The 27,113-nt window shown below is 44.3% G+C and overlaps 1 protein-coding gene across 1 annotated transcript in view; it reads right to left on the bottom strand.

Moving 5' to 3' along the window:
* LOC123746947 (uncharacterized) overlaps window positions 1-27,113 on the bottom strand; it is a 70,703-nt gene that overhangs the window by 13,902 nt on the left and 29,688 nt on the right. Inside the window, exons 2-4 of the mRNA XM_069317338.1 lie at window positions 2,669-5,099; window positions 2,315-2,423; window positions 930-1,121 (exon numbers count right to left, since the gene is read on the bottom strand). Coding sequence (XP_069173439.1) covers window positions 930-1,121; window positions 2,315-2,423; window positions 2,669-5,099 — 2,732 coding nt within the window. The remainder of the gene's footprint in view (window positions 1-929; window positions 1,122-2,314; window positions 2,424-2,668; window positions 5,100-27,113) is intronic.

The raw sequence follows: 27,113 nt of genomic DNA, 5'->3' as shown, positions 1-27,113 counted from the left end.
GATTGGGAAGTTTTCATGCTTGCAAATTGATTAATAAATGTAAACAAAGCCGTCGAAGATTGACGAAAGATGTACACGTTCGTAAGTATTTGCGCAACTGCTTCGTGAATCTGGCCCGCGGACGTCCATACACCCCGATGGATCCATACTACGTACTGTACTATGTCCATACACCCCGTGTAATACTATGTACTGTGTTGTACTCTAACAAAATATGAACTGCTTATGAGTGTGCTGAACTGAATGTCCGCCATCATTCACATGCGGTTTTAACAGAGAATAACAACCCGAGGCTTGGGACATGTGTGTGTGTGTGTGTGTGTGTGTGTGTGTGTGTGTGTGTGTGTGTGTGTGTGTGTGTGTGTGTGTGTGTGTGTGTGTGTGTGTGTGTGTGTGTGTGTTTTTGTGTGTGTGTGTGTGTGTGTGTGTGTATGTGTCGCAGCAATGGCTGCTTTCATTTGTGGTAGCTCCATCAACGTGGTTGTATGGGTCCACAGGTGAGAACGCGGTTGTAGGGGCCCACAGGTGAGAACGTGGTTGGATAAGGGAGAATGAGGTGTAAAAGATTGGGAACTTCTGGACTGGAGCTAAGGCCAATAATTTTCTGACATTTTAATAAATGTTTAATTCTTAATAAAACAGTCACCCCTTAGATCTGTAGTCAGGAAAAGGGGGGGGGGGGTTCAAGCCCCTAAGGGGTAGGATCAATGGACGAAGAGAAACGGGAGCTAGCAGAAGACTGGAGAGTACCAGAGTGGTATTGCGGGTACCTGAGTGATGGTGAAATGTACCCGAGTGGAAGTGCATGGGGCTGTTAGTAGTAGTGGGTGCACCAGAGTGGAAGTGTGGATACTGGGGTATACGGGGTATAGAGCGGGTACCTGATTGGTAGTAGGGTGGGTATGAATGAGCTATAAGCGGGTACTAACCATGGTGAGAAGAGCCACCCGCATCTCTCGTATCCACACACTGTTGCAGGATGAACCGAAGCCGTGGATGAGGAGCTTGGTCGGACGAGAGATGTTGAAGTGAGAGTTGACGATGGTAGAGATGTTGTGGGGCTTGATCACCTTCTCCCTCTCGCCTCTCTCCCGGGTGTACAGCAGGAACCTGGTGTTGATCTGTGGAGTATATACTCTCTCTTACCATCTGCTGCCTCACCCACCCCGTCTCTCTCCCACACCTTCTGAGCGTCTACGGGTACACGCTCAGTATAAGGTGGGGGGCTATAACACGAGGGAGCCGGTCGGCCGAGCGGACAGCACGCTGGACTTGTGATCCTGTGGTCCTGGGTTCGATCCCAGGCGCCGGCGAGAAACAATGGGCAGAGTTTCTTTCACCCTATGCCCCTGTTACCTAGCAGTAAAATAGGTACCTTGGTGTTAGTCAGCTGTCACGGGCTGCTTCCTGGGGGTGGAGGCCTGGTCGAGGACCGGGCCGCGGGGACACTAAAAAGCCCCGAAATCATCTCAAGATAACCTCAAGACGTCATGGTGTTGCCCCCCCCCCCCGGTCATGTGGAGGGGGGGGGGGGGGTCTCCAGAGTGTGTGTGACACTTGCCGATCTAATTACCCACACTCTGCGGCCACTTATTCCCTGGTCGGCCACTTACCACTTAGGGGGGGCCACTTACCACTTAGGGGGCCACCTACCACTTAGGGGGCCAGTTACCACTCAGGGGCCACTTACCACTTAGGGGGCCACTTACCACTTAGGGGGCCAGTTACCACTTAGGGGCCACTTACCACTTAGGGGGCCACTTACCACTTAAGGGCCACTTACCACTTAGGGGCCACTTACCACTTAGGGGGCCACTTACCACTTAGGGGCCACTTACCACTTAGAGGTCACTTACCACTTAGGGGCCACTTACCACTTAGGGGCCACTTACCACTTAGGGGCCACTTACCACTTAGGGGGCCACTTACCACTTAGAGGTCACTTACCACTTAGGGGCCACTTACCACTTAGGGGCCACTTACCACTTAGGGGCCACTTACCACTTAGGGGCCACTTACCACTTAGGGGGCCACTTACCACTTAAGGGCCACTTACCACTTAGAGGTCACTTACCACTTAGGGGCCACTTACCACTTAGGGGCCACTTACCACTTAGGGGCCACTTACCACTTAGGGGCCACTTACCACTTAGGGGGCCACTTACCACTTAAGGGCCACTTACCACTTAGGGGCCACTTACCACTTAGGGGGCCACTTACCACTTAAGGGCCACTTACCACTTAAGGGCCACTTACCACTTAAGGGGCCACTTACCACTTAGGGGCCACTTACCACTTAGGGGGGGCCACTTACCTCCTCAGGTGGAGAGGGAAGCATGTCGAGGTAGTCGAAGGGGCCCTCATCCCTGAAGCAGCCGAGGTCCGGGTAACACACCACCTCCTCGTCTCGCCTCACACGCTTCCTGTCGGGTCACCGGAGGTCAGCTGGGGCACCAGAGGTCATCACGGGGTCACTACATTAATTGTATGTTGTATGTGTAACACAAGTTTCCCCCCCACACCATACTGCAACACTGCACATGTCAACACCACTACACAGCAGCTTATACACCCCGTACAGCTATCACACAGCTCCGCGCTATACCACACACTTCACACTGCCACGCTACCATACCCCACAGCCACACCACACAGCCACACCACTCACCTGTTCATCTTGCTCAGCTTGTGTAGTTCCCACTGCGCCATGCTGGTGACGACCGCCTCGTAGATCCTGAGATCGTCCTCCTGATCCACCTTCTCCTCCTCCCACAGCGACACCACGAATCCGTGCTCGTCCAGGGTAATGCCTGCCTCCGTTGTGTCGTCGTCTGTTGCTGCCTCCGTTGTGTCGTCGTCTGTTGCTGCCTCCGTTGTGTCGTCGTCTGTTGCCGCCTCCGTTGTGTCGTCGTCTGTTGCCGCCTCCGTTGTGTCGTCGTCTGTTGCTGCCTCCGTTGTGTCGTCGTCTGCTGCTGTCCCCGTTGTAAGCGTCGTTATCACTGTGCTGGTTGGCCTCTCCGTTGAAGGACCCTTTGGTGTCGTCTTGAGCGCTCTGTCTGCTGTCTTCCTGCCTCTGCCAGCAGTGTCTTTTATCCTTATTGATGTCTTACTCGCTCTGACGCCCTCTCTTGTCTCACCGCCCGCCGGCACCCTCTCTTCTGTTGCTTCACCCGCTGTTGACACTTTCCTTGTCCCGTTACCCCTTGCCACCACCTCCCCTGTCCCGTGACCCCCTGCCACCTCCTCTGTTGTCCCGTGACCCCCTCCCACCTCCTCTGTTGTCCCGTGACCCCCTGCCACCTCCTCTGTTGTCCCGTGACCCCCTCCCACCTCCTCTGTTGTCCCGTTATCCCTTGCCACCACCTCTGTTCTCCCGTGACCTCCTGCCACCTCCTCTGTTGTCCCGTGACCCCCTGCCACCTCCTCTGTTGTCCCGTGACCCCCTCCCACCTCCTCTGTTGTCCCGTTATCCCTTGCCACCACCTCTGTTCTCCCGTGACCTCCTGCCACCTCCTCTGTTGTCCCGTTACCCCTTGCCACCACCTCTGTTGTCCCGTTACCCCTTGCCACCACCTCTGTTGCCGAACTTTGCTTCCAGTTGCCCGGGTGAGCGGTGGAGTGCGTGAGAGGGCCAGAGTGCAGGCCAGAGTCCAACACGTCACTCGCCTGCGTCAGAGTGCCTGCAGAGGCCTGACCCTCGGACTCTCTGATGTACACAAATTCGCCAATATTGGATCTTGTGATGTCACTGGCTTCGATGTCATTAGGATGGGCATCGACTTCATTGGCACCTCCATGTTGAGATCTTGTTTCCGTGATGTCATTACGGTGGGTGTTGATGGCGGTGACGTCATGAACACGGGTGACGTCGATGACGTCATCGTGTTCGTTGGTGACGGCGCTGACGTCATCAAGGCCATTACTGACATCTTCGATGTCATTAATTTGTCTGATGTGATCGGCGTTATGAGATTGAATATTATCTTCCGTGACATCTTTGGTCAAGGTAGGCCTACTAGTTGATGTCTCTCCGGTATTGAGTGATGTCTCTTCAATAGACGAGATGCTACTTAACGTAACGTCATTGAGCTGGCCAGTAGTTTCCATGACCGCATCAAAATTGATGGTGACTTCAGTGACGTCAATCGGCATAGTTCTGACTTCCGTGAAGTCATCTGCTTGGAGACTGACTTCCGTGAAATCATCTGCTTGGGGACTGATCTCCGTGAAGTCATCTGCTTGGGGACTGATCTCCGTGAAGTCATCTGCTTGGGAACTGACTTCCGTGAAGTCATCTGCTTGGGGACTGACTTCCGTGAAGTCATCTGCTTGGGGACTGATCTCCGTGAAGTCATCTGCTTGGGGACTGATCTCCGTGAAGTCATCTGCTTGGGGACTGATCTCCGTGAAGTCATCTGCTTGGGGACTGATCTTCGTGAAGTCATCTGCTTGGGGACTGATCTTCGTGAAGTCATCTGCTTGGGGACTGACTTCCGTGAAGTCATCTGCTTGGGGACTGACTTCCGTGAAGTCATCTGCTTGGGGACTGACTTCCGTGAAATCATCTGCTTGGGGACTGATCTCCGTGAAGTCATCTGCTTGGGGACTGATCTCCGTGAAGTCATCTGCTTGGGAACTGACTTCCGTGAAGTCATCTGCTTGGGGACTGACTTCCGTGAAGTCATCTGCTTGGGGACTGATCTCCGTGAAGTCATCTGCTTGGGGACTGATCTCCGTGAAGTCATCTGCTTGGGAACTGACTTCCGTGACGTCATCTGCTTGGGGACTGACTTGTGTAGTGTCACTAAGCGGGTCAATGACCTCCGTGGCACCATTAACCCGGGTAGTGACCTCCGTGACGTTATAAAACTGGGTAGTGACCTTAGGGAGGCCCTTGTGACCTGCACTGTCCTTGCCTTTGGACAAGCTTCCAGAGGCCACATTCCCGCCAAATCTGTAGCGGGCGCCGCGCGCGGATCGTACGGCAATTGGCTGTCTCTTGGTAACGTCATCGTGGATGGAAGTCAGTGATTGGTGGAAGCCGAGGTGCCCCGCCCCGTTCAGGTCTGCCCAAGAGGCGCACGTAAACAGAGCCAATGCTGCAACAAAACACAAGGAAAATATGTATTACAATTTTTGCCAACAACATTTTTATCTAAGACGGCAGTATCATTTAACCCTCTTGGTTAATACACAAGGATCTCACAAGAGCATGATATATTTGTGAAAAAATTTTTGGAGCAGGACGGTGGGCTCGAACCGTCGTCCCAGGGTGAGTGAGGACGCTGGGTGGAGGCCGCCGACCTGCTCCAAATGTTTAGTGTGTTCACGCAGGGGGGGGGGGGGGGGCACAATGGCCACCAGGGGGGGGGGGCTGGGCGCGCCTAACAAGGGGCGCCCAATAATTGTATAATATTTACCTAAATTCAACCACATTCTATACTACTACTACTACTAGGGGTCTCTTTCCTTAGCATTTTAGTGTAATATACGCCCTTATTTCCAGTGACATATATATATAATATATATGTATTCACCTAGTTGTGCTTGCAGGGGTTGAGCTCTGCTCTTTGGTCCCGCCTCTCAACTGTCAATCAACAGGTGTACAGATTCCTGAGCCTACTGGGCTCTATCATTTCTACATTTGAAACTGTGTATGGAGTCAGCCTCCACCACATCACTGCCTAGTGCATTCCATTTATTAACTACTCTCACGCTGAAAAAATTCTTTCTAACGTCTCTGTGGCTCATCTGGGTACTAAGTTTCCACCTGTGTCCCCTTGTTCGTGTCCCACCCGTGCTGAAGAGTTTGTCTTTGTCCACCCTGTCAATTCCCCTGAGAATTTTGTAGGTGGTTATCATGTCTCCCTTTACTCTTCTGTTTTCCAGGGACGTGAGGTTCAGCTCCTTCAGCCTTGTGTGTGTGTGTGTGTATGTGTGTATGTGTGTGTGTGTGTGTGTGTGTGTGTGTGTGTGTGTGTGTGTGTGTGTGTGTGTGTGTGTGTGTGTGTGTAAATGACATGCATAAATTTCCCCATGTGCAATGTGTTCATAAGTAGAGCGTATGAATGCAATATTATTCATTAAGATTATTTTTATTTAAATTCGTACAGTCTAGCATATTTTAGGATCACATTTACCCCCTCGTGCGCTATTTTAAATTTAATAATTGTATAATTAAATAAAATTAAGCTGTTAATACACAACTGAACGTTAAAATATGCGCCGATTTTGATGAAATGTTAAATTCACGTTCAAAAAAATCCATCGTTTTGGAAGTGAACGATACCAGTGACACGCGCAAGAGGGACTCATCCCCACTACATTGAACATACAAAAGATCACCCCAATGTCTCTCTACCACAGGGCTTATATTTCTCTGGTTTTGGTGTAGGCGGGAACATGGTCCGTGTCCGTAAAGCGTGCGTGATAGAAAGTCTTGCATATACACGATATTAACGGTATATAGACGCCCCAACCGGACCCGTAGTGTTCCTGTACTGTGGGGGGCGGGCGGGGGCGTGCCCCCCCTCGCTCTTATCACCAGGTATTGTTCCTAGTTCTCTCTCTCTCTCTGTCTCTCTCTCTCTGTCTCTCTCTCTCTCTCTCTCTCTCTCTCTCTCTCTCTCTCTCTCTCTCTCCAGTTCATTAATCTGAAATTCAAGTTTATTTCAGCTGAAATTATAATTATGAACTTTTGTTAAGCTCTGAATTACGTTCTTAAATTTTATATTCATGAATTCCAAACTCCGCTTTCATTCTAGCTATTAATCTGAGCTTCATTGTAATCAATTCATTCTAGCTTCATCTTAGTAAGCAGATGAAGCTATTCATCTCTTTACTCAGGTTTCAGTATTCCTGAAATCCGCAAATAACCTGAACGAGGAAGGTGATGCATTTCTAACAATGTTTGCGGTTTATGGAACAGTAATGAAGTGTCACAAGACACGAGGAGTGTTCCAAGACTCAGGAGGACCTGGACAAGCTTCCCGGATGTCACCAGACACTCCAGCTAGACTTTACCCCAAGAGAGTAAGAATAGGAGGAGGAGGTCAAGAAGACCCATTGGTATGAAATAAAAGGGAGACGATCCGTTGAGACGCCTTGAAACTGCAAGAGAGAAAGACCTGACCCCAGATTCACGAAGCAGTTACGCAAGCACTTACGAACGTGTACATCTTTCCTCAATCTTTGACGGCTTTGGTTACATTTATTAAACAGTTTACAAGCATGGAAACTTGCCAATCAACTGTTGTTATTGTTATAAACAGCCTCCTGGTGCTTCGGAGCTCATTAACTGTTTAATAATTGGAAACAAAGCCGCCAAAGATTGAGAAAAGATGTAAACGTTCGTAAGTGCTTGCGTAAGTGCTTTCGTGAATCTGGCCCCTGGGAGTTTATAACCTTTACCCTAACCCCAGAGGCTTATATATAGAACAACACTGGCATGTGTGAAACAGGTTAAATATAAGAATAATACGAATATAATATGAACCTAGGGCCAGATTCACGAAAAAGTTACGCAAACACTTACGAACCTGAACATCTTGTCTCAATCTTTGGCGGCTTTGTTTACAATTATTAAACAGTTAAGGAGCTTCAAAGCACCAGGAGGCTGTTTATAACAATAACAACAGCTGATTGGCAAGTTTTCATGCTTGTAATCTGTGTAATAAATGTAACCAAAACCGTCAAAGATTGAGGAAAGATGTACACGTTCGTAAGAACTTACGTAACTGCTTCGTGAATCTGGCCCCTAATGAAGAAGGCCATCAGAAGCATAACACCAAACTAGAAAAGGTCCATTCGTATATACCGAGGCTTGAACCAGAACTGCGAGGATTGAATTATGAGGAAAGGCTAAAAAGAGCTGAGCGTCATCACACTTGAAGAGACGGGATCGAGGAGACATGATAACGACATAAGATTATCAGAGGCATCTATATTATAAAAAAAATGTTCAGTTTAAGGTAGGGTTGAACAAGCGTACAATTATGTAAACTTAAAATGCAGATTAGTCACAGGGATGATAGAAGTAGCTTTTGTATTGTATGAGTAGCTAATAAATTTAATCGACCAGAGAGAAGATAAGAATCAACCCACAACAGATTCCTAACTACAGGTACCTCTTTACTGCAAGATGAAGACACATATGCAACGAGACGTGTCCAGACGTCTTACCGTGCCGATAAATCAGGCAAATCTTGCCGATAAATCTTCCTTGCCTTCAAGGTAAGATTCATAAATCTGCAATCGGTTGAGAGCCAACTGCGCTACAGGCCACAAGAGGGTCGTTAGTCATATTAGACAGCCTATAGCTAGTACCCGTAGCTAGATCAGGAGTGCGCGCCCGATTTACTACATTTAGGTGAGCACACACACACACACACACACACACACACACACACACACACACACACACACACACACACACACACACACACACACACACACCATGCATTCATCATCAGACAAACACGTTGTTTGGCAAAAATGTTCGCACGTTAGCACAGAGCAGCAGCAGGTTGGTACGGAATTTAACCGCTTAGCCGCGGAGACTTACCGACCCGCCGCAGGATGTAAACAAACCCCATTTTTCCCGCCAAAAGCTGACCGCACGCAATTTCAGACTGAGGGAGTCACTTAACTATATAAATGTCTACATGAACAAACATATAATAATTTTAGAAATTTCAAGTACTAAAAAAACCATGTAATTTATTTACCTGGGCAAGAACCGTGAGTATATGTAGCCTTAATAACGGATGTAATTGCCAGGCGCAGAATGCCGTAAGGACACATCTGCTAACGTTGGTCGGTTGCTCAATATTTGTACTCGTTTACTGCATCTTTTGCAGGTTTGCTTTCTTATTTATTTTAGTTTACAATTATGCCATTTTCAAAAATCAGTGCGGTCTAAACCCATCAGTACACGCCAGTCAAGCGTCTCTTGTTTTATCTTAACGTATTGACAAAAGTTCTCGCGCAGAGTATAATGTTTCCCGCCTGAAATCCATCGCAAAGTGTTTGGTTGTAAGAATAATAACCTGTTGAAACTGTGCGACTGTTCCTGATGCGGATCCAAGTGAGACCCGCATCTGTAACCAGGAAATAATTGAATTTCGCAGAGTCATGCTTGAACAACCTGGTTATTGACACCGCTGATATCGTTATGTTTTATAAACACTCAACAAAGTTATATACCAAGAACATCAATAAAGTTAAATATACCCGAGAAAACGTGAAATCTATATTAACTATTCCATCTACCATCATACTACTATGCCGGGAGTGTCACACACACACATACACACACATACACACACACACACACACACACACACACACACACATACACACACACACACACACACACACACACACACACACACACACACACACACACACACACACACACACACACATACACACACACTAATCGCGAAGGAAGGATTCGGACAGGAAATTCCTTAAGTACTTTCGTATTTAATAATGCACATTCAGAAGGATCCTTCTGAAGATGTATTATTAAATGCGAAAGTACTTAAGGAATTTCCTGTCTTAATCCTTCCTTCATAATCTGACATTGTCACTTTGTTCATCACGTGTTAATTTCTTCGTATTTACACGCGCGCACACACACACACACATATATATATATATATATATATATATATATATATATATATATATATATATATAATTTCCCTCCCTTGTAACATTGATAGTGCTAGCAGAAGTGACCCGCCTGGCGTGGTTTCCACAGTGAAGTCGTGATAGCATCTAGAAAGTGCAACTGAAATAGGTTGATAGAATCTTGCTACAAGCAAAGTTCAAAGGCGTTAAACATCAAGTCAATTGCCGAGAATCAGAAAATGAGGGGACATGATCACAACATATCAAATTATGAGGGGAATAGACTACTATAATTCAGCACTATTAGGTGTAATGTCATGAGGACAGGCGATTGAACACCAACACAGCAGTTCATTCATGGAAAACCGCAATTATTAGTTTTGTAAATTAAGATGAGTTAGAAATCTAGTGATTTCTAGATTTGACTAGAAATGAGAGGGGGGGGGAGGGGTAGAGGGAATGGGGGGTGGATGGTGGAGGGAAGGGAAAAGGGGGGGAGGAGGGAAGGCAGGTCATAACAGCCACGTGCTTACGGTCACCCTCCCCCCCCCCATCCTCCCCCACACACGTAGTTCCGGTCTGGTACCACAAGAATGTACCACCTGACTCCACCTGCATGCACGCACTCCCACGTACCATCCTCTTCCCTGTACAATCTCCACAATCACCTCAGCTCCGTCACAGCGCAAGCGTTTGTTTTTATGGGGGAAGGCTAGGGGTCCGGGGGTCCACCCGCCCTCTATCACCAGGGTCAAGACGTGTGGCGTCGTGCCCGTGTGGGATGCCAACCATTACGGTACGATAACTATCATCCAGTAATCACATCTTAACCAGGGAAATTTCATAATTATAAGTTGGATATATGACACTGAGAGAAATTAACGCCATTCCTTCTTCCAATTATATATATATATATATATATATATATATATATATATATATATATATATATATATATATATATATATATATATATATATATAGAAATTAAAAAAAACAAAGAAGAGTACCACCTCTAGCTGGAAGAAGGGGGACCCATAGCCTCGGAGGAAACCACGCATAACGCATTAGAGGGAATGTTTAGATCCCCTCCAATACAGTTTCTGTGTGCTTTTCTCCTACCACCCCCTTCCTTTTTTTATTTTTTGTGCTTTATTATGCATTCGATGGTTACAAGATATACATGGGTTGATACAAAAATAATAATGCAAAAAGGTGCTTAAAGGTTATGGATCTCTTGAAAAACACAACAATGGGAAACATTGATGAATGTCACAGACGGGTTCGATCATTGTTGCAAGTCAAACACTTCTTCGAATTCCTTTGAAGTTGGACTAGTGCCCAAGACGCAACAGGCATTTCCCCTCTGAATCGCAACACTGAGGCGCTGGAACAAGAAACTTTTTGCTCTCTGGTCTTTTGTAGCGCTGATCAATTTGTCCCCCAAATATATATATATATATATATATATATATATATATATATATATATATATATATATATATATATATATATATATATATATTATTAAATATGACCGAAAAAGTAAGATTAATAATTCTAACACGAATTTTCTCAATCTTTCGTACATTTCTTTTCACTGTTGGAGGTAATTCAAAAATCAATTCTCCAAAATTCATTTTTATTTCTAGTCTGATGCGACACGAGCGCGTTTCGTAAAACTTATTACATTTTCAAAGACTTTAGTTTACAAATACACAACTGAATAGAACTTACGCATCTCCGATTTTGTTTATATCTACATTTGAGTGAGGTGGATGGGGTGAGGTGGCATTAATAGGGTATTAATTTCATCAACACAAGACAGAACAAGAGGTGGCATTAATAGGGTATTAATTTCATCAACACATGACAGAACACGAAACAATGGGTATTGAAATGGAAGTGATTGTAGAAAGCCTATTGGTCCATATTTCTTGATGCTTCTATATTGGAGCGGAGTCTTGAGGTGGGTAGAATATAGTTGTGCATTAATTGGCTGTTGATTGCTGGTGTTGACTTCTTAATGTGTAGTGCCTTGCAAACGTCAAGCCGCCTGCTATCGCTGTATCTATCGATGATTTCTGTGTTGTTTACTAGGATTTCTCTGGCGATGGTTTGGTTGTGGGAAGAGATTATATGTTCCTTAATGGAGCCCTGTTGTTTATGCATCGTTAAACGCCTAGAAAGAGATGTTGTTGTCTTGCCTATATACTGGGTTTTTTGGAGCTTACAGTCCCCAAGAGGGCATTTGAAGGCATAGACGACGTTGGTCTCTTTTAGAGCGTTCTCCTTTGTGTCTGGAGAGTTTCTCATGAGTAGGCTGGCCGTTTTTCTGGTTTTATAGTAAATCGTCAGTTGTATCCTCTGATTTTTGTCTGTAGGGATAACGTTTCTATTAACAATATCTTTCAGGACCCTTTCCTCTGTTTTATGAGCTGTGGAAAAGAAGTTCCTGTAAAATAGTCTAATAGGGGGTATAGGTGTTGTGTTAGTTGTCTCTTCAGAGGTTGCATGGCGTTTCACTTTCCTTCTTATGATGTCTTCGACGAAACCATTGGAGAAGCCGTTGTTGACTAGGACCTGCCTTACCCTACAGAGTTCTTCGTCGACTTGCTTCCATTCTGAGCTGTGGCTTAGAGCACGGTCGACATATGCGTTAACAACACTCCTCTTGTACCTGTCTGGGCAGTCGCTGTTGGCATTTAGGCACATTCCTATGTTCGTTTCCTTAGTGTAGACTGCAGTGTGGAAACCTCCGCTCTTTTCCATGACTGTTACATCTAGAAAGGGCAGCTTCCCATCCTTTTCCATCTCGTAAGTGAAACGCAGCACGGAACTCTGCTCAAATGCCTCCTTCAGCTCCTGCAGATGTCTGACATCAGGTACCTGTGTAAAAATGTCGTCAACATACCTGCAGTATATGGCCGGTTTCAAGTTCATGTCGACTAAGACTTTTTGCTCGATGGTACCCATGTAGAAGTTTGCAAACAGGACACCTAGGGGAGAACCCATGGCGACCCCATCTACTTGCTTATACATGTGCCCAGTTCTATGATAAACTAAGAACAGGCAGCAGGGGCAGGTTACCACAGAGACAGCAAGCAGCTACCAGCCAACACCATCACCGTTGCAATCCGTTCTCGCACTTTCGTATAGTCAATATTGGCTTATTAAATACGTGCATATGTGACATACTAATTTATTGTGAATATTTTAGTTTACCTTGTTTACCTTACCTTTACCTTTAGTTTACCGTAATTTGTTGTGAATATTTTAGTTTACCTTCATAGAAAACACCGACCTTACCTAACCTTCTTAGTATGTTAAGATAAGCATCTTATTGCTTCGTAATTACAATTATTACTTAACCTATTATAGGTATAGTAGTCGCTGGAGACCGGTGCCATCATCACAATAACGGAAACACCACAAGGTCTGCTTGCTCATACAGGGGCAGCTCCCATTTACATCCACGCAAAGCCACACACACATATATACATGTCAACCCTACGCTTTAAACACTCCAGTCACCCTACGTATGAGAAAGTCGTAATAATCTGACACACACCCATAAGGTGTCAAAGGTGTCATGACTCCAAAGGATACCTGATCAACCAGGCTGTGACTCATACGTCAGGTTGCGAGCAGCCGCGTCTAACAGCCTGGTTGATCACTCCAGCAACCAGGAGGCCTGGTCGACGACCGGGCCGCGGAGACGCTAAGCCCCGGAAGCACCTCAAGGTAAGGTGTCCCTCTGGTGGATATAAGGAGTTCTGAGGTCATCATTACACATAGTATAATGAGTACAGAGTAAAATAAGTACATAATGAGTATTACTATATAGGGATGAGAGTGAATTATGAAAGTAAACTTCTTTTGTTTGTTACCAGAACAATGACAACACAGGGGAGGAACCACGACGGGGGAGGACAGTCATAAACAACAACTCTTATACTATTCTGTAAATTGTAAATTATTTTATGTATTAACAAAATATTTGCCTCTAGTGTATGATAATATATTGTAAATTTATAGAGGTTATACAGGTAACAGGATGAGTATGGGGTGCATAATAAACTAGCCACTTCCTGCGGCAGCAATCACAGAGAGTAAGACTCAAGATGGGACTTATACTCTGCTAACGGGCGCCAGAAGATGTCTGATCCTGTACCCACACATCCCTGCCAAGTGCTGGGGCATGATCTCCCACACTACACCACCGAATGCCCAGTTATCAGACCATTCAGACCCGTTGGCATGAGGTACCTGGAACTTTGCAATTACTTTATTCACTTTCGTGTTCTTGAAGATATCCTCATATGGCACCCAAAATTTGCCAGTGCAGGCTACTGAACATATGGCCCTGTATGACTAACCATCCTACGAGATGGGGACTTTTAGTACCACTGCTACCTTATTCAGTCTTGTGTTGATGATGATATCCTCATAATGCACCCTAAGTCTGCCAGTGCAGACTACTTATCACATGCCTCTGTATGACTAACCATCCTGTGTGATGGGGATTTTTAGCATCGCGCACCTAGCTTTTTGACACACACTGTATTGTGTAAATGTCAAATCGATGTGAATGACAATTGACTTGAGAATGGTCCAGGACGGACCGAAACGTCGTCGTCCCTTTATTTTCTAGTGTGTGGCTTGGTCAACACACTGTATTCCCCTCCATATAGTCTAGGGCAGCTGCACAAATGCAAATGTACCTAAATGTGTTAATAATAAAATAACAAAGAGTGCTATATAGTCGTAATGGCTTGCCGCTTTCTCGCGATAGTTCCCTTCCTGTATGCACACGTATAAACAAAACAACATAAGGCAGCTAATATACCAAAGTTCAATTAATAAACGAAATCGTGGATACACGTAGAATGGATATAGTGAATAATGTAAGGTGGATAATGAGATGGATTCTTACAATACTGAGATGGATAATGTGAGATAATGATATGCGTACAAGTAGTATAAGAGAGGCGGCAAGGACGTGCATGAGAGAGTGTGGGAAGCATCAGCAGGACGAGTGTGGAGGCAGCGTCATCATCCTCCGCCACAACCAGTTCCTCAGCCTAGTAAAAACGTTCTCCATGAGCCGGGCGGCAGCGTCCTTGAAACACTTCCCAGCTAGTAAAAGGCCGGAGAGTATGTTGTGAAAGGTGGGGGCTGTGTCCACCACTCCGCGGTCCTCGTCGTCTCTCCCTCCAACAGTAATCCAATACCGTACCTGAGAAGGACTAGTTGACATCTGACCACTCAATTACCCAATAACGAAACACCTGTCAGCCAGATTATTATAACAACCTACATATACCTACCTACTACCAGATTTATTCAACTACCTACATTATTTACGAATGAGTAACAAATATTATAACAGAGTGGTTTTCCTCTAGCTGAAAAACTTGCTCGTCCACCTTCTTAACAAGCGTGAATTTTGAATTAAAACCTAACCGAAAAATGCTGTGAGTCATGTTACACTGTACTTTAGAGAATTAGTTGTAGTGTTTGTAACACGCGCATCTGGCAGTTATCGAGGTTCACTTGTCACTGCATTTAATGGAAAAAATCGTTGTTGCTTTTAGAGTGAAAGCTGAGCAGGCACCACCAGACCACACGACTGCCGACACCACATTATCATCACTACACTTCTGCCGGGATTATTATTATTATCATTAATGGTGCTGGTATTGTCTTTGTGCTTATGGCGCTCCTGTAAAGTCTTCTAGTATTTGTATTCGTTAAAAGAAAAGTATTGTCCTTAACACAATGAGTGGGAGCCTTGCCACGCACGACCGTCCATCTCTCACCAGATGTTGTTGTTAAAGATTCGCTACTTGAAACAAAAAGTTCCAAGTAGCACGGGCTATGGTAAGCCCGTAGTGTACTTTTTTCTTTCTCACCAGAAGTAATTGGTCACTGGTCAACGTGTGGGCGAGGCTCGAGACGTCGCTGCTTCACCAACTCGGATAAGAGAAAATACGAAACAAAGCAATAACTATAATACGGACGCCGACCAGCTTTCTTCCGTGATGGAGAGTCACCCACGCGTCCCGGGATCTCCTTATACTTTCTACCTCACACTAAAAAAAACATGAGTTATAATAGATGAGAATGGCTGGAGACTAGGCTATGGCTGCGGCGGTTTGGGATACGTTCATTTTGTTTTGATAGTCATAGTTTGGATTTGCTTGATTAATTCTATGTTGGATTGTGGTGGTGATAGATTAATTCTATATTGGATTGTGGTGGTGATAGATTAATTCTATATTGATGGATGGTAATAGTGAAGGTCAATTTTATTTGGTTCGCTTGCGATCCGCAGGCAAAATCTTCCTTATCTCGTAAAGAAGTCTTGTTATAATTTTTTTGTTTCTGAGAGAGAGATTAGGTTAGTTATTTCCACGTCACTAAAGATGTGATGACTGACATTGTTAAGCTTTTAACTGTTTGCGCTAGTTTTGTAATTTTGATTTATTTATAAAATGTTTCATTATGACGAATGTTCATAAAAGATTTCATACTTAATGTTTGTTAAAGCTTCATTTTTGTTATTGTTCGTAGTTTTAGAAAGATAATTATAGAAATAGTCTTAGTTTCATTGACATAGTTATGTGGAGACTGCATGGAGGTGGTCATTAGTATGTCTTAGTATCCAAACTTTCACACACATACAGTAGTCTGGCAAGCGTCCACCTGTGTGTGTGTGTGTGTGTGTGTGTGTGTGTGTGTGTGTGTGTGTGTGTGTGTGCTTAGCAAGTGGCTCAGCTAATACCTGCATCTATTTTGTTTTTTAGTTTATTTGTTATGTACCCCATACCCAACCTGTGGGTGGTGTTGGGAATGGTTACATAGGCACATAATGAACTCAAGAACCAGCCCCAAAATTCGTCCAGCTAAGCAAGTTATATCATTCATGAGTTACAGTTTGTTAACAAGATGATCATCATGACCCTAAGGGGCCCTAACGCAAAGAGTGAGTTTTAGTTAATTTAGTTTATAATTGATCCTTACTCATCCTGTGGGTGAGTGGCAAAAGATTTTTTGTGTCACATAATGGGTTCAGGATCTGAGCACCAGTGACCTTTAAGCTAAGCAATTTACATTTGTGATGAGCCATAGTTACATATAATTTTTATTTGCCTATCATGCACCCCACACTCATGCAGAGGGCGGTGGTGGAAAGGTTAGTTAGCTGCTACACTACCTACAGTACGCAAATTTTGAATACTAGGCTAAGATTTCTGTTAGCACATCATTTTGAATGGTATCATAGATATACCTACCATATTTCCTTCTTTCTCTAGAATCTCACATTTCCTTCCCTAAGTCGGAGAGCCTCAATTCCTCCAGCAGAATTATACAACTTTTTTCTTCACCAGTACGGAACAACAATCAAGTTTCAAGACTGGTTTTCCTTGGCGAACTTGCGTTCATATAGTCAACGTTCACAGCTTGCACAGTCCTGTAGTTCCTCGCTCCATCTTTCAAACATCTGCGTATAGGTAATAAACAGCCTTGCTCCCTCACAAAGGTGATGAGAAACGGTCCATGGGAAACCAGGTGTAGAGCTCTGAGTTTACATAAGTTACCGCGTCGTCCATGTTTTAAAGGGCGCGCGGCGGAGGTGAACCGCGAAACGGGGATAAAAAAGCGTAAATAAAGCAGTGTTGGGGTCCCGTTCTTGGGCAAATTGTTATCGTGGCTTAGAGACTGTGATGGTGGTGTATATGTGTACTGTGTTGGACTCTCCGGTGCAGGAAACCTTTCATGTTATTACCTCTGTGCCCGGGTACCAAAAAAGGGGGAGTATTGTTTGCGCGTCTGGCAGCGGAGTAGGCCGCGAGAGAAAGAGAGAAGCGGTTCGCCTACTGACATACTGACTGGGCGGCAATCTTACTCATTTCACTCCTGCCACTATGTGCACTCATCTTGCACTCTCCTCACGTCCACCCCGATCATCTCAACCCATTTTAATCCAGCAAGGTTTCCTCGATGACTTATTCAAGGAAGATGTCGCTTTCTTGTCGTCATGAAAGTGGCTGCAGCTGGCAGCGCTTGTGATTTAGGTCAATTCAGTTATTTGTACGTCATCGGCGACGCAGATGGAGAGACTATGGTGGACTCACATCCACAACCAGACGTCTCCAGGCAGTAACTGACCCAAAGCATCACAAAGAAGTAAAAGTAATGTGAGGTCACGGCATCCTGTATAAACAAATCATATATGCTTGACTGTATTGTTGCCGGCTGCTGTGGCTAGGATTGTGCATCCCTGTTCACATCCTGTAAGCGGTAGCCCAAGTGGAAATGTTAGAAATTGTTACAATCTGTATGCACATGTTATATATATTTCTGCATGGATTGTAACAGCAATGTTAGGCTATCTGTAACACTAATATGGACGCGGTTCACAACCGGAGCTGACGGCTACTCTATCCCTTTGAGATGTATTTATTGCTTATCTCAATAAACATACTTGAACTTGCGTGTCCTATTTGGGTTCAGGATAGAGTATAAACCTGTCCATTGCCCGAAAACGTAGTGCCCTTTACTAAGCTGCCAGATGAACGGATCTACATTCTATAAATACGAATCATTAATCTATACTAATACTATGCATTACCCCTCAAAACAAATGAAGGTAAAATGGTGTGGGTGAGAGTAGCACGTGGGGGCGTAAGCTACTCTCGCTACTCCGTCGCTGGCAATAGTTTCTCCCTGAAGCTGTACCTGCAAGTACAGCTACACGCACACACACACACGTGGCCAGTATAGCTATACACACATTGGTAATAGGTCCAGTAAGAAGTTAAATATTACAATTTCGAACAAAGTCATGCCGGATGCAGGACGCCCACAAAATCAGGTCTGAGCAAACCCAAAAAAAGTTGAGTACCGCAAGGCATTATCCTCGCACCGTTACTCCTATACCAGCCAGCCAGCGCCACAGACCAGTCACGTCTCATCCTTGGAAGAAAATTCCAAAATTAAGATGATCATTGCCTCAGTATATAGACTGAAAAATTAAAATCAGAAAATGATAACCCACTTCCACGTTATCAGTTTGAAGGTAAATGACCAAATTTTTACTGTTCCATTCCTCTCAATTGTGATGTCAGTGGGTTGACAATACACCTCCCGCCTTCACAATATTTAGCTTGTATTTGTTCAAGAACATTTAAGCTGAGTATGAAGCTTGTGCGTGTTTAGGTTTTTGGTTGGGAGTGTAGGAATAGTAATGTCTTATGGTGTTATCTGCCATGGTGGTAGCAAGTGCGGAATTGTTTAACTTTCTACAACTGATGCAATCCAAAAATGTTAGTTCAGATGCGTATGTAGAATTCAAATCCTGGTACTGAACCCTTCTTGCGACTATAATCTTCCTGCTACCGTCTGCAGACTGAGTACTACACTGTACGAAGTACTGAGTACTTCGTACAGTGTAGCGGGCAGCGCCATCACCCAGTAAGCGCTGCAAACGATAACAGTCCGGGTTCGAGCTCTTGACAGTTTTGTTTACCCATCCAATTTTTAACTTCCTTTTGCGCTTAACGGATGTGCTTTCACTGGTTTTACCATCCATGCAACTTAGTGCCGGAGAAGCAGATGTGTTAGGTACTTTAATGAAGCCAAGTTTTATGGACTGAAAAACACTTTAAATTCTTATAAAATAAACATTTGCTATATTATATCCAGAACCTGTTATTTTTAAGAATATGAGTTTTTTCTAATGTGTAATTTGTTATTTTCAAGTATATGGAACAATTTAATCCAAAATGTGTTGTTTTAAAGTAAACGCCACTTATTTAAAGCAATTGTGATTCCTAATAATAAAAGAATGCGGTTCACTTGCCACGTCTGTCTAGCTCTCCTTTCAATGGAGATAAGGGAAGAAATTAATGTTCTGTTTAACTTGTATATTAAGTATACTTATATTGGGACAAGGGCAGTGGCAGAGAGCGAGAGAGAGAGAGAGAGAGAGAGAGAGAGAGAGAGAGAGAGAGAGAGAGAGAGAGAGAGAGAGAGAGAGAGAGAGAGAGAGAAAGAGAGGGGGGAGGAGGGTGGAGGGGGGAGAAGAAATTACCAACTTCCTGTAATTTTCAGCTAAGAACAAGAAGATATAATTGTTTACGGTCGGCCAGACCTCAGCAACACCCGAGCACCTCACGCCCACGCCTTAGTAACGTTAAGCAACTAGAAAGGTAAAAATAGAGAAAAGAAAACTGTCTGAAGCCTAATGGCGAAGATACAAAAATCTACAACGAAAGAAATAGAGAGGGCCTAGAGGGGGCAAAGCTAAGTCAGTTCACGTTTGTTAAGAAAGTTAGAGCATTTAAGTATGTATTGTGAACGGGAAGAGTCAACCAACAACAAAGCCAGGACTATTGAAACTGAAATAAGTTTATTGAGGTAAAATACACACAAAGGAATGAGGTAGCTCAAGCTATTCTCACCCCGTTCAGTACATCGTGTTAATACATACATAGACACACAAAGCCAGGACTAAGGTTCATATTGGGCACGATCGGACGACCATAGTAGTCGTCGTCTATGAAACGTCGTCGTCTATGAAACGTCGTCCTTTCTTTATTTTCTGATGTGTGATTTGAGTATCATATCTTTAACTACGTTATTGTGACTCATTGTCTGCATGCCTGATGCCCTCTGGCAGCCATGATGGTATGAATCTGCTCTTTGTATAACCATATTGTTCATAACGTCATGAATGATGGCTATTATTGATTACTGATTGATAAGCTGCAACTTCTTTTTTCAAATTTCTAGCATGGGAAAGATTTTCATTAATCCGTAAACCTAATATATTCATCCATGAATATTATGTCAAGATGTTTTGTCGAGCCTTATGAGAGAACTTTATATTTGGTGATAACGCGCGAGGCTTTTTTTGAGGCTACCGCAATCAATCAGCTAGTATTATTATTACCATTATTATTGAGTATAATTATTATTATTAATCTACATGTTATTGCGAGGATGATATTTTTTCCATTTAATCTGGATAATTTTCATGACGCCATAACAACGAAATTATTGCCTCCAAAATATACAAATATTTGGTTCTTCTTTGCAATAGATGTAGTCAAACTGCAAAAGGTAAAAACTCATTGGCCCGACATGACCCCAAGGCTCGAGCATAAAGAATGGAACATACTTAGTCTGTCTCCTATCCCTTAGTCAGAAAAGAAGACAATCTACGCTCGTGGGTCGCTGGGGTAAATGTGATTCCTCCCCGAAAGGCATTTATTTATTTATATATATACAAGAAGGTTCATTGGTATTGTGAGGATACATAGCATAGTAATTACAATCTTGTAAAGCCACTAGTACGCGCAGCGTTTCGGGCATCGTTAGTGTTCCAACGGAGGTAATTTGGACGGCTCAGAAACAATGTAGGATGAGAGGCACACTCTTGAGCCTAGTTCACTAACATACCCCGTCACCACCGTCACCACCGTCACCACCACAGTGCTCTCTACCCAGCCTGACCAAAATAACAATTAAAACACTACCGATAATAAAACTCTAATATGTGGTTACTGCATGTTGCAATAGTGTTGGCGTCGGTATGGTCAACAATAGCGTTGTTTAGTGTTACACAACCCTCATACCCGAGTGAAAGTCCTGGCGTCTTTCTTGGCTGTTTACTGTGGCTGTTTCCAAAGTCTTGACGGAGGGCTACTTCACTGTTAATTTCGTTACCTAATAACTTCAAATTCATTATTTAGCGCACCATAATTAATATCTTAGGGAGAGCTCTTATGAAACTAAAAAATAATCTCAATCTATACTAAAAATGGGCCCAAGACATTAAGCAATTTGCAGCATTTTTTCTTTGTTCGAGTTCAAATTTCCTTTTTTGACTCGGAGTTACTTTAAAGCTATCTGGCAACGCTTCTCGTTGTCAGTATTGGCAATAATGATGATGTCTGTGTCTTCATGTTTTTATGGATTACATCGTGCGTTGTTCTGGCTGTAGCAACGTGCGCGTAACTCCCTGGAGAAGATGAGTGAGCGAGGCGTGAAGCAAGATTGCGGTTAACGGTCACACTGGAGGGAGGAAGAAGTCACTGTGGGTCACGCCTCTCTCTCTCACACTCCCCCACCACCCCAACTTAAAATATCTTTCCATTTAAATGTGAAAAATAGAACACTTAAATTAGCCTGAGAACAAATACATTTCCAATTTGAGCAGGAAAAGTGTCACGTCTACACAAAATGGTTATCAACAGCTATAATGACTGTCGAGGCGCTAGATGGAGCCACGAGGCTGGCGGGAAACCTAAGTTGCGACACTCACAAACTAGACCGGAAGTGTGTTACCAACGACCCGCTAAGCTGGACGTGAGGGAAGACTCCGAGCACGTCTTTCACGATGGTATGTCTCAGTGAGGGAAGCAGGAGGCATTATGGCGAGGCAGGTCAGGCGTGGGCTGGTGTTGGGGCCGCCAACACTTACAAGATCAAGGTCTGGCGGGTCAATGACACGGCTCTCACCTCATAACGCGGGTTTTTTCCCTCTTGTTCCCACTTTATGCTCTCCAAGATATTCCTATCTCGGTACTTGACATTATTGTTTTAAAACGTTACGTAACGTATTTCATTCATTCACTAATCTGGCACTGAAAACTAGATTCCAGTCTGTGTATCTTTGTCCCTGTGGGATTGACTATTCTGCCAATTTACTTAACCATGGTTGGAGTCCCACATGTTTAAGAGTCGAGACCCATTCCTGTCTGCAACTGATGTAGCTCTTTTTCAGGATAGTAACAACTGGCCCGTTGTTTATGCCATACTACTGTCTTGGTCATCTCTCTTACCTGGATCTTACCTGCAAAGGGTTCTGGGAATTCTTCGACTTCCCAAGCCCAGTCTTGACTATTTGTCTTCCCTTCGACTGTCTCTCATGGTACTGTTTGTGCACTAGCCAACTGGTCTCTTTCCTGCATCGGTCTAACCTCAACACTAAGTTTCCCTTTCATCTACATCTTTGTCACGATACCTTTCACAGACCCTCTCTCCCCTCTTTCCACTCTGCTTTTCCAACATCTATCAGTGCCTTTGGACCTATCTATTTTAGGTCCTTGCTATTTTTTTATCCAGTAGCTGGCTGGTGAATAATAAAATATTTCTGCCTCGTGCACAGTCGCTGACTACATTGCTACTTCCTGCAATGCTCTCCTGGCCTCTGGGCTCCTTACCAGAATTTTCGAAAATGTGAGCTTCCCTGAAGAAGGTCCTCCACTGCTTAGTAGCTGTACAGTACAATGATCTCGTTTGTGCTACGTGTAGTACGTGTTGGGTTATCTTGAACGATCCTTATTTCCCCTACAGCTGACCTCGACTCTGTCTCCACCTGTCTTCCCTGCTCCAGCTTCATACTCCCTCTCTCATGGACTCAGTCCACTCCATTTGGTCACCATTTGGTCCGGGAGACATCTCCCGTCACGCAGGGTGCAGTTGCGCCTCCACAGATCTCCAGTATCATCTTTTGATACTGGTAATGGCTCAAAAGGGCCACCACTTACGGGCTATTCATGCCCGTGCCACCTTTTGGGTGGCTTAATCTTTATCAATCATTCATGGACTCAGTCCAAAGGCTGGAATTCAAAGTTCTCTGTAGTTCTTGTGTGACACTTTGAGTTATCTCTTCGTACCGGGCGGTACAGAAATGGTTGGGCACATTTCATATCACCTGATCCCTCTGTTCACCCAACAGTAAATAAGTACCTGGGAATTAGATAACTGTTGTAGGATTGCTCGCTGAACTTAGACCGAAATATCACAGAAACAAGGTTATCACGTATAACCAAACTCAATTACGGGCTCACTATAGCCCGTGCTACATGGACACTTCGTTCAGAGTAGCTAAATCTGAAACAACAACAACATGCTCGCTGAAGAGGGTCAGTAGTTCGACCTAATGGGAGAGTTCGAGACAAGTCTAAAGTGTATATATATACACAGTCTTCCTGTACCCGACATCGGAGACATCTCACGTCACGCAGGGTGCAGTCGCACCTCCACAGATCTCCAGTATCAGCTCTTGATACTGGTAATGGCTCAAAAGGGCCACCACTTACGGGCTATTCATGCCCGTGCCACCTTTTGGGTGGCTTCATCTTCATCTTAACACATTCACAAGGGAGACATCTCCCGTCATGCAGGGTGCATTCGCACCTCCACAGATATCCAGTATCAGCTCTTGATACTGGTAATGGCTCAAAAGGGCCACCACTTACGGGCTATTCATGCCCGTGCCACCTTTTGGGTGGCTTAATCTTCATCAATCAATCATCTGTATCGGACAAAACCATTTACCCCCTGCATCCTCCACACTGCCTGTGTGCACCCCGCTGGGCCCAGCTGTGATTTTTGATTGTTGCCGCCGGAGCCGGCTAGTTTATTGTGCACCCCATACCCATCCTGTGAGCGGTAGCGCAAAAAGCATTACAGAGGGTACAAAAGGTCTTTATCAGACCTCAACGGAGATTATTACATAAACAATTTCATCTATCCTTCACACCTTATAATTACAATGTCAGCTAGTTACAGAGAATGTTCTATTTCAAGAGCTGTATATTAACAGTAAGTCATTATACATTAATGGTAGGTCTCATTGCTAATATATAATTGTTTGAACAATGGAGACAATGGAGATATTACAGTCATAAGGGAGCTGCTGTTTATTATTAGTCCTCACAATACACTACTTGTTTCTTAATCTCCTATGTCGTTTATCTACTGGGAGCGAAATACGGATACAGCGCAATATTTCAGGTATTTTATCCATGGTAATAAGATAGGTTGCCATATCATACAACGTGAGTTTAGATTTATCTCTAAATGGCTCAATTTTACTACAATCTAAGATATAGTGTTCGAGTGTGTGTCCCTGTCTTTACACTTTACTTCATCTATACAAGCCGAACTGTCAGAGATATTTGTAGCCAAGTCTTATTACTAGCTGTGACAACATCTGTTAGTCTACTGACTTTGTTACTTGCCCCATACACATGTTTTACTTCACACATTTCATTGTGATGAACAATGGACCTGCTAGTTCCAGTTTGCACTGTTCTACTTTCTTCAAATCCATCCAGGAGTTCTCGTCTAATGACAATTTTTAAGGGACCTATTTGATAACTCAAGATTCCGTTCAATACTGTCTTTATTTACTGCAGCCTTAGCAGGGGCGTCAACTTTGTCATGTTCCTGCAGGCTAATGTGAGAAGGAATCCACAACATTTTTATATTTAATGTTGGGAGTTGCTCCCAACGAGTTAATGTTGCTCCCTCTCTATATTTAGAGAGGGAGCCGGTCGGCCGAGCGGACAGCACGCTGGACTTGTGATCCTGTGGTCCTGGGTTCGATCCCAGGCGCCGGTGAGAAACAATGGGCAGAGTTTCTTTCACACTATGCCCCTGTTACCTAGCAGTAAATAGGTACATGGGTGTTAGTCAGCTGTCACGGGCTGCTTCCTGGGGGTGGAAGGCCTGGTCTAGGACCGGGCCGCGGGGACACTAAAAAATCCCCGAAATCATCTCAAGATATTATTGTGCATGTTATTGCCTGTCCCATTGATAGTGTATTTGGGATTTATTGCATATCATCATTACTGAGTATCCGGTTGGAACTCTTGTGATCCCTTTGCATACCGGCAGTTAGGTTGCCGTGTTAATGATTGGCTGTCAACTGTGTTAAGTTAGGTGTTTCTCCACGAGTGGATACGAGTCGATTAGCCAGACATCAAGAGTCTCGCTAATATAACCATAGCTTTGCTGACGCCAATCTAAAGTAAATCAAGCACCCTTTGTATTAGTGGTTAAGTTAGTAATAAACTACTGTTAAGCTTTATGCGGTGTTTCCGTTGAACCACTTCTGAATACTGCAAATCTATTACTCAAGCCTTCAGCTCTAGGTGTCTTCAACACCGAGTTGCCTAATTCACTAAACTATAAATGTGATGAGGACCCTGGGAGTCCCTTAAAGTGCTACATCATTGGAGAGATTCCAACGATCAACGTGGAGCAGGACCAGGTGAGACTAGTCTGAGAAGAGACCCTCAAGGACTCTAACTCGACCTTGCTCCCAGGCCCTGTACGGTTGCTCTCGTATTTTCTATTCTGCTAATTCCGACAGTTTCGTGAAGCGTCTGCCACATGTACATTGGCGACGTACACATTGCAGCCGTGAAAGCAAAAAAAAAAAAACCCTTCAGGCGAACCTTTCGTATACACATTGAATTTGAAACTCCTACCAATTCTATGAATCATGATGTCTGAAAAAGGCAGAACACCATTATCTTCATTCTCAATAGTGAATTTAATTGACGGAACCAGCGAATTAAGCTGAATGAGAAAATCAGTTTGGTCATGGTTAACCGGCCACAGGCACATCAACCCGTTCTCGCACTTTCTTACAGTGAATATTGACTTATTAAATACGTGCATATGTGACATACTAAACATACTAGTTTACCTTGACAAGTTTCATAGAAAACACCGACCTTACCTAACCTTCTTAGTGTGTTAAGATAAGCATCTTATTGCTTCGTAATTTCAATTATTACTTAACCTATACCTATAATAGGTTAAGTAATAATTGTAATTACGAAGCAATAAGATGCTTATCTTAACATACTAAGAAGGTTAGGTAAAGTCGGTGTTTTCTATGAAGCTTTTCAAGGTAAACTAGTATGTTTAGTATGTCACATATGCACGTATTTAATAAGTCAATATTGACTATACGAAAGTGCGAGAACGGGTTGGGCACATAACTATACCTGTGTGGTACACGTATGTTGACGTTATTTTGTGCCTATGGTAATGTAAGTTGTACACTGGTGGACACAATGAGTGCTTAAAATTTATGGATCTCTTGGAGCTGCTTCCAGACAGGTACCGAGGACGCAGCAGGCATTTCCTCTCTAGATCGCCACACTGAGGCGCTAAAACAGGAAACTGGCAGCCCTCGGGTCTCTGGTAGTGTCAATGAGCTTGGAACCCAGTTCTTTGAAAAAGCCCAAGGCACTGTTACCCCAGAGGCCGAGCGTCTCACACGCTATGGGAACGACTGGCTTTCCAGACATGTTGGTTTTCCAGTTGCCTGTATTTGATTGACTGCTGTTTTCCTCTGGTTGGCTGCACCACCCACTTAATCAGCACTGAGGTTTATATGGGCATCAACAAGGGTGGATAAACATGTGTAGTCTCACACCAGATGTTTGCCTCTCTTCCAGGTGTATATTGTGATGCCATCTGGGCGAAGCGTGGGATCATCCAGGTTTGGGGCCATTAGGGTATGAGGTTCACTTTCTGCTGGGCACTGAGCTGAGGCAAGGCTCCTCTTGAAGATGTCACTGACTTCGTTGTGTCTTGCATGCCAGACCTTACAGCTTCCAGAGTGCAGCCCATGCAGTCCATACTGGTCCGCTACCACC

This window comes from Procambarus clarkii, chromosome 87, assembly GCF_040958095.1.
Source record: "Procambarus clarkii isolate CNS0578487 chromosome 87, FALCON_Pclarkii_2.0, whole genome shotgun sequence".
NCBI classification, from domain to species: Eukaryota; Metazoa; Arthropoda; class Malacostraca; order Decapoda; family Cambaridae; genus Procambarus; species Procambarus clarkii.
The sequence above is the reverse complement of the archived record's forward strand: the minus strand, read 5'-3'. Positions and strand labels throughout refer to the sequence as shown.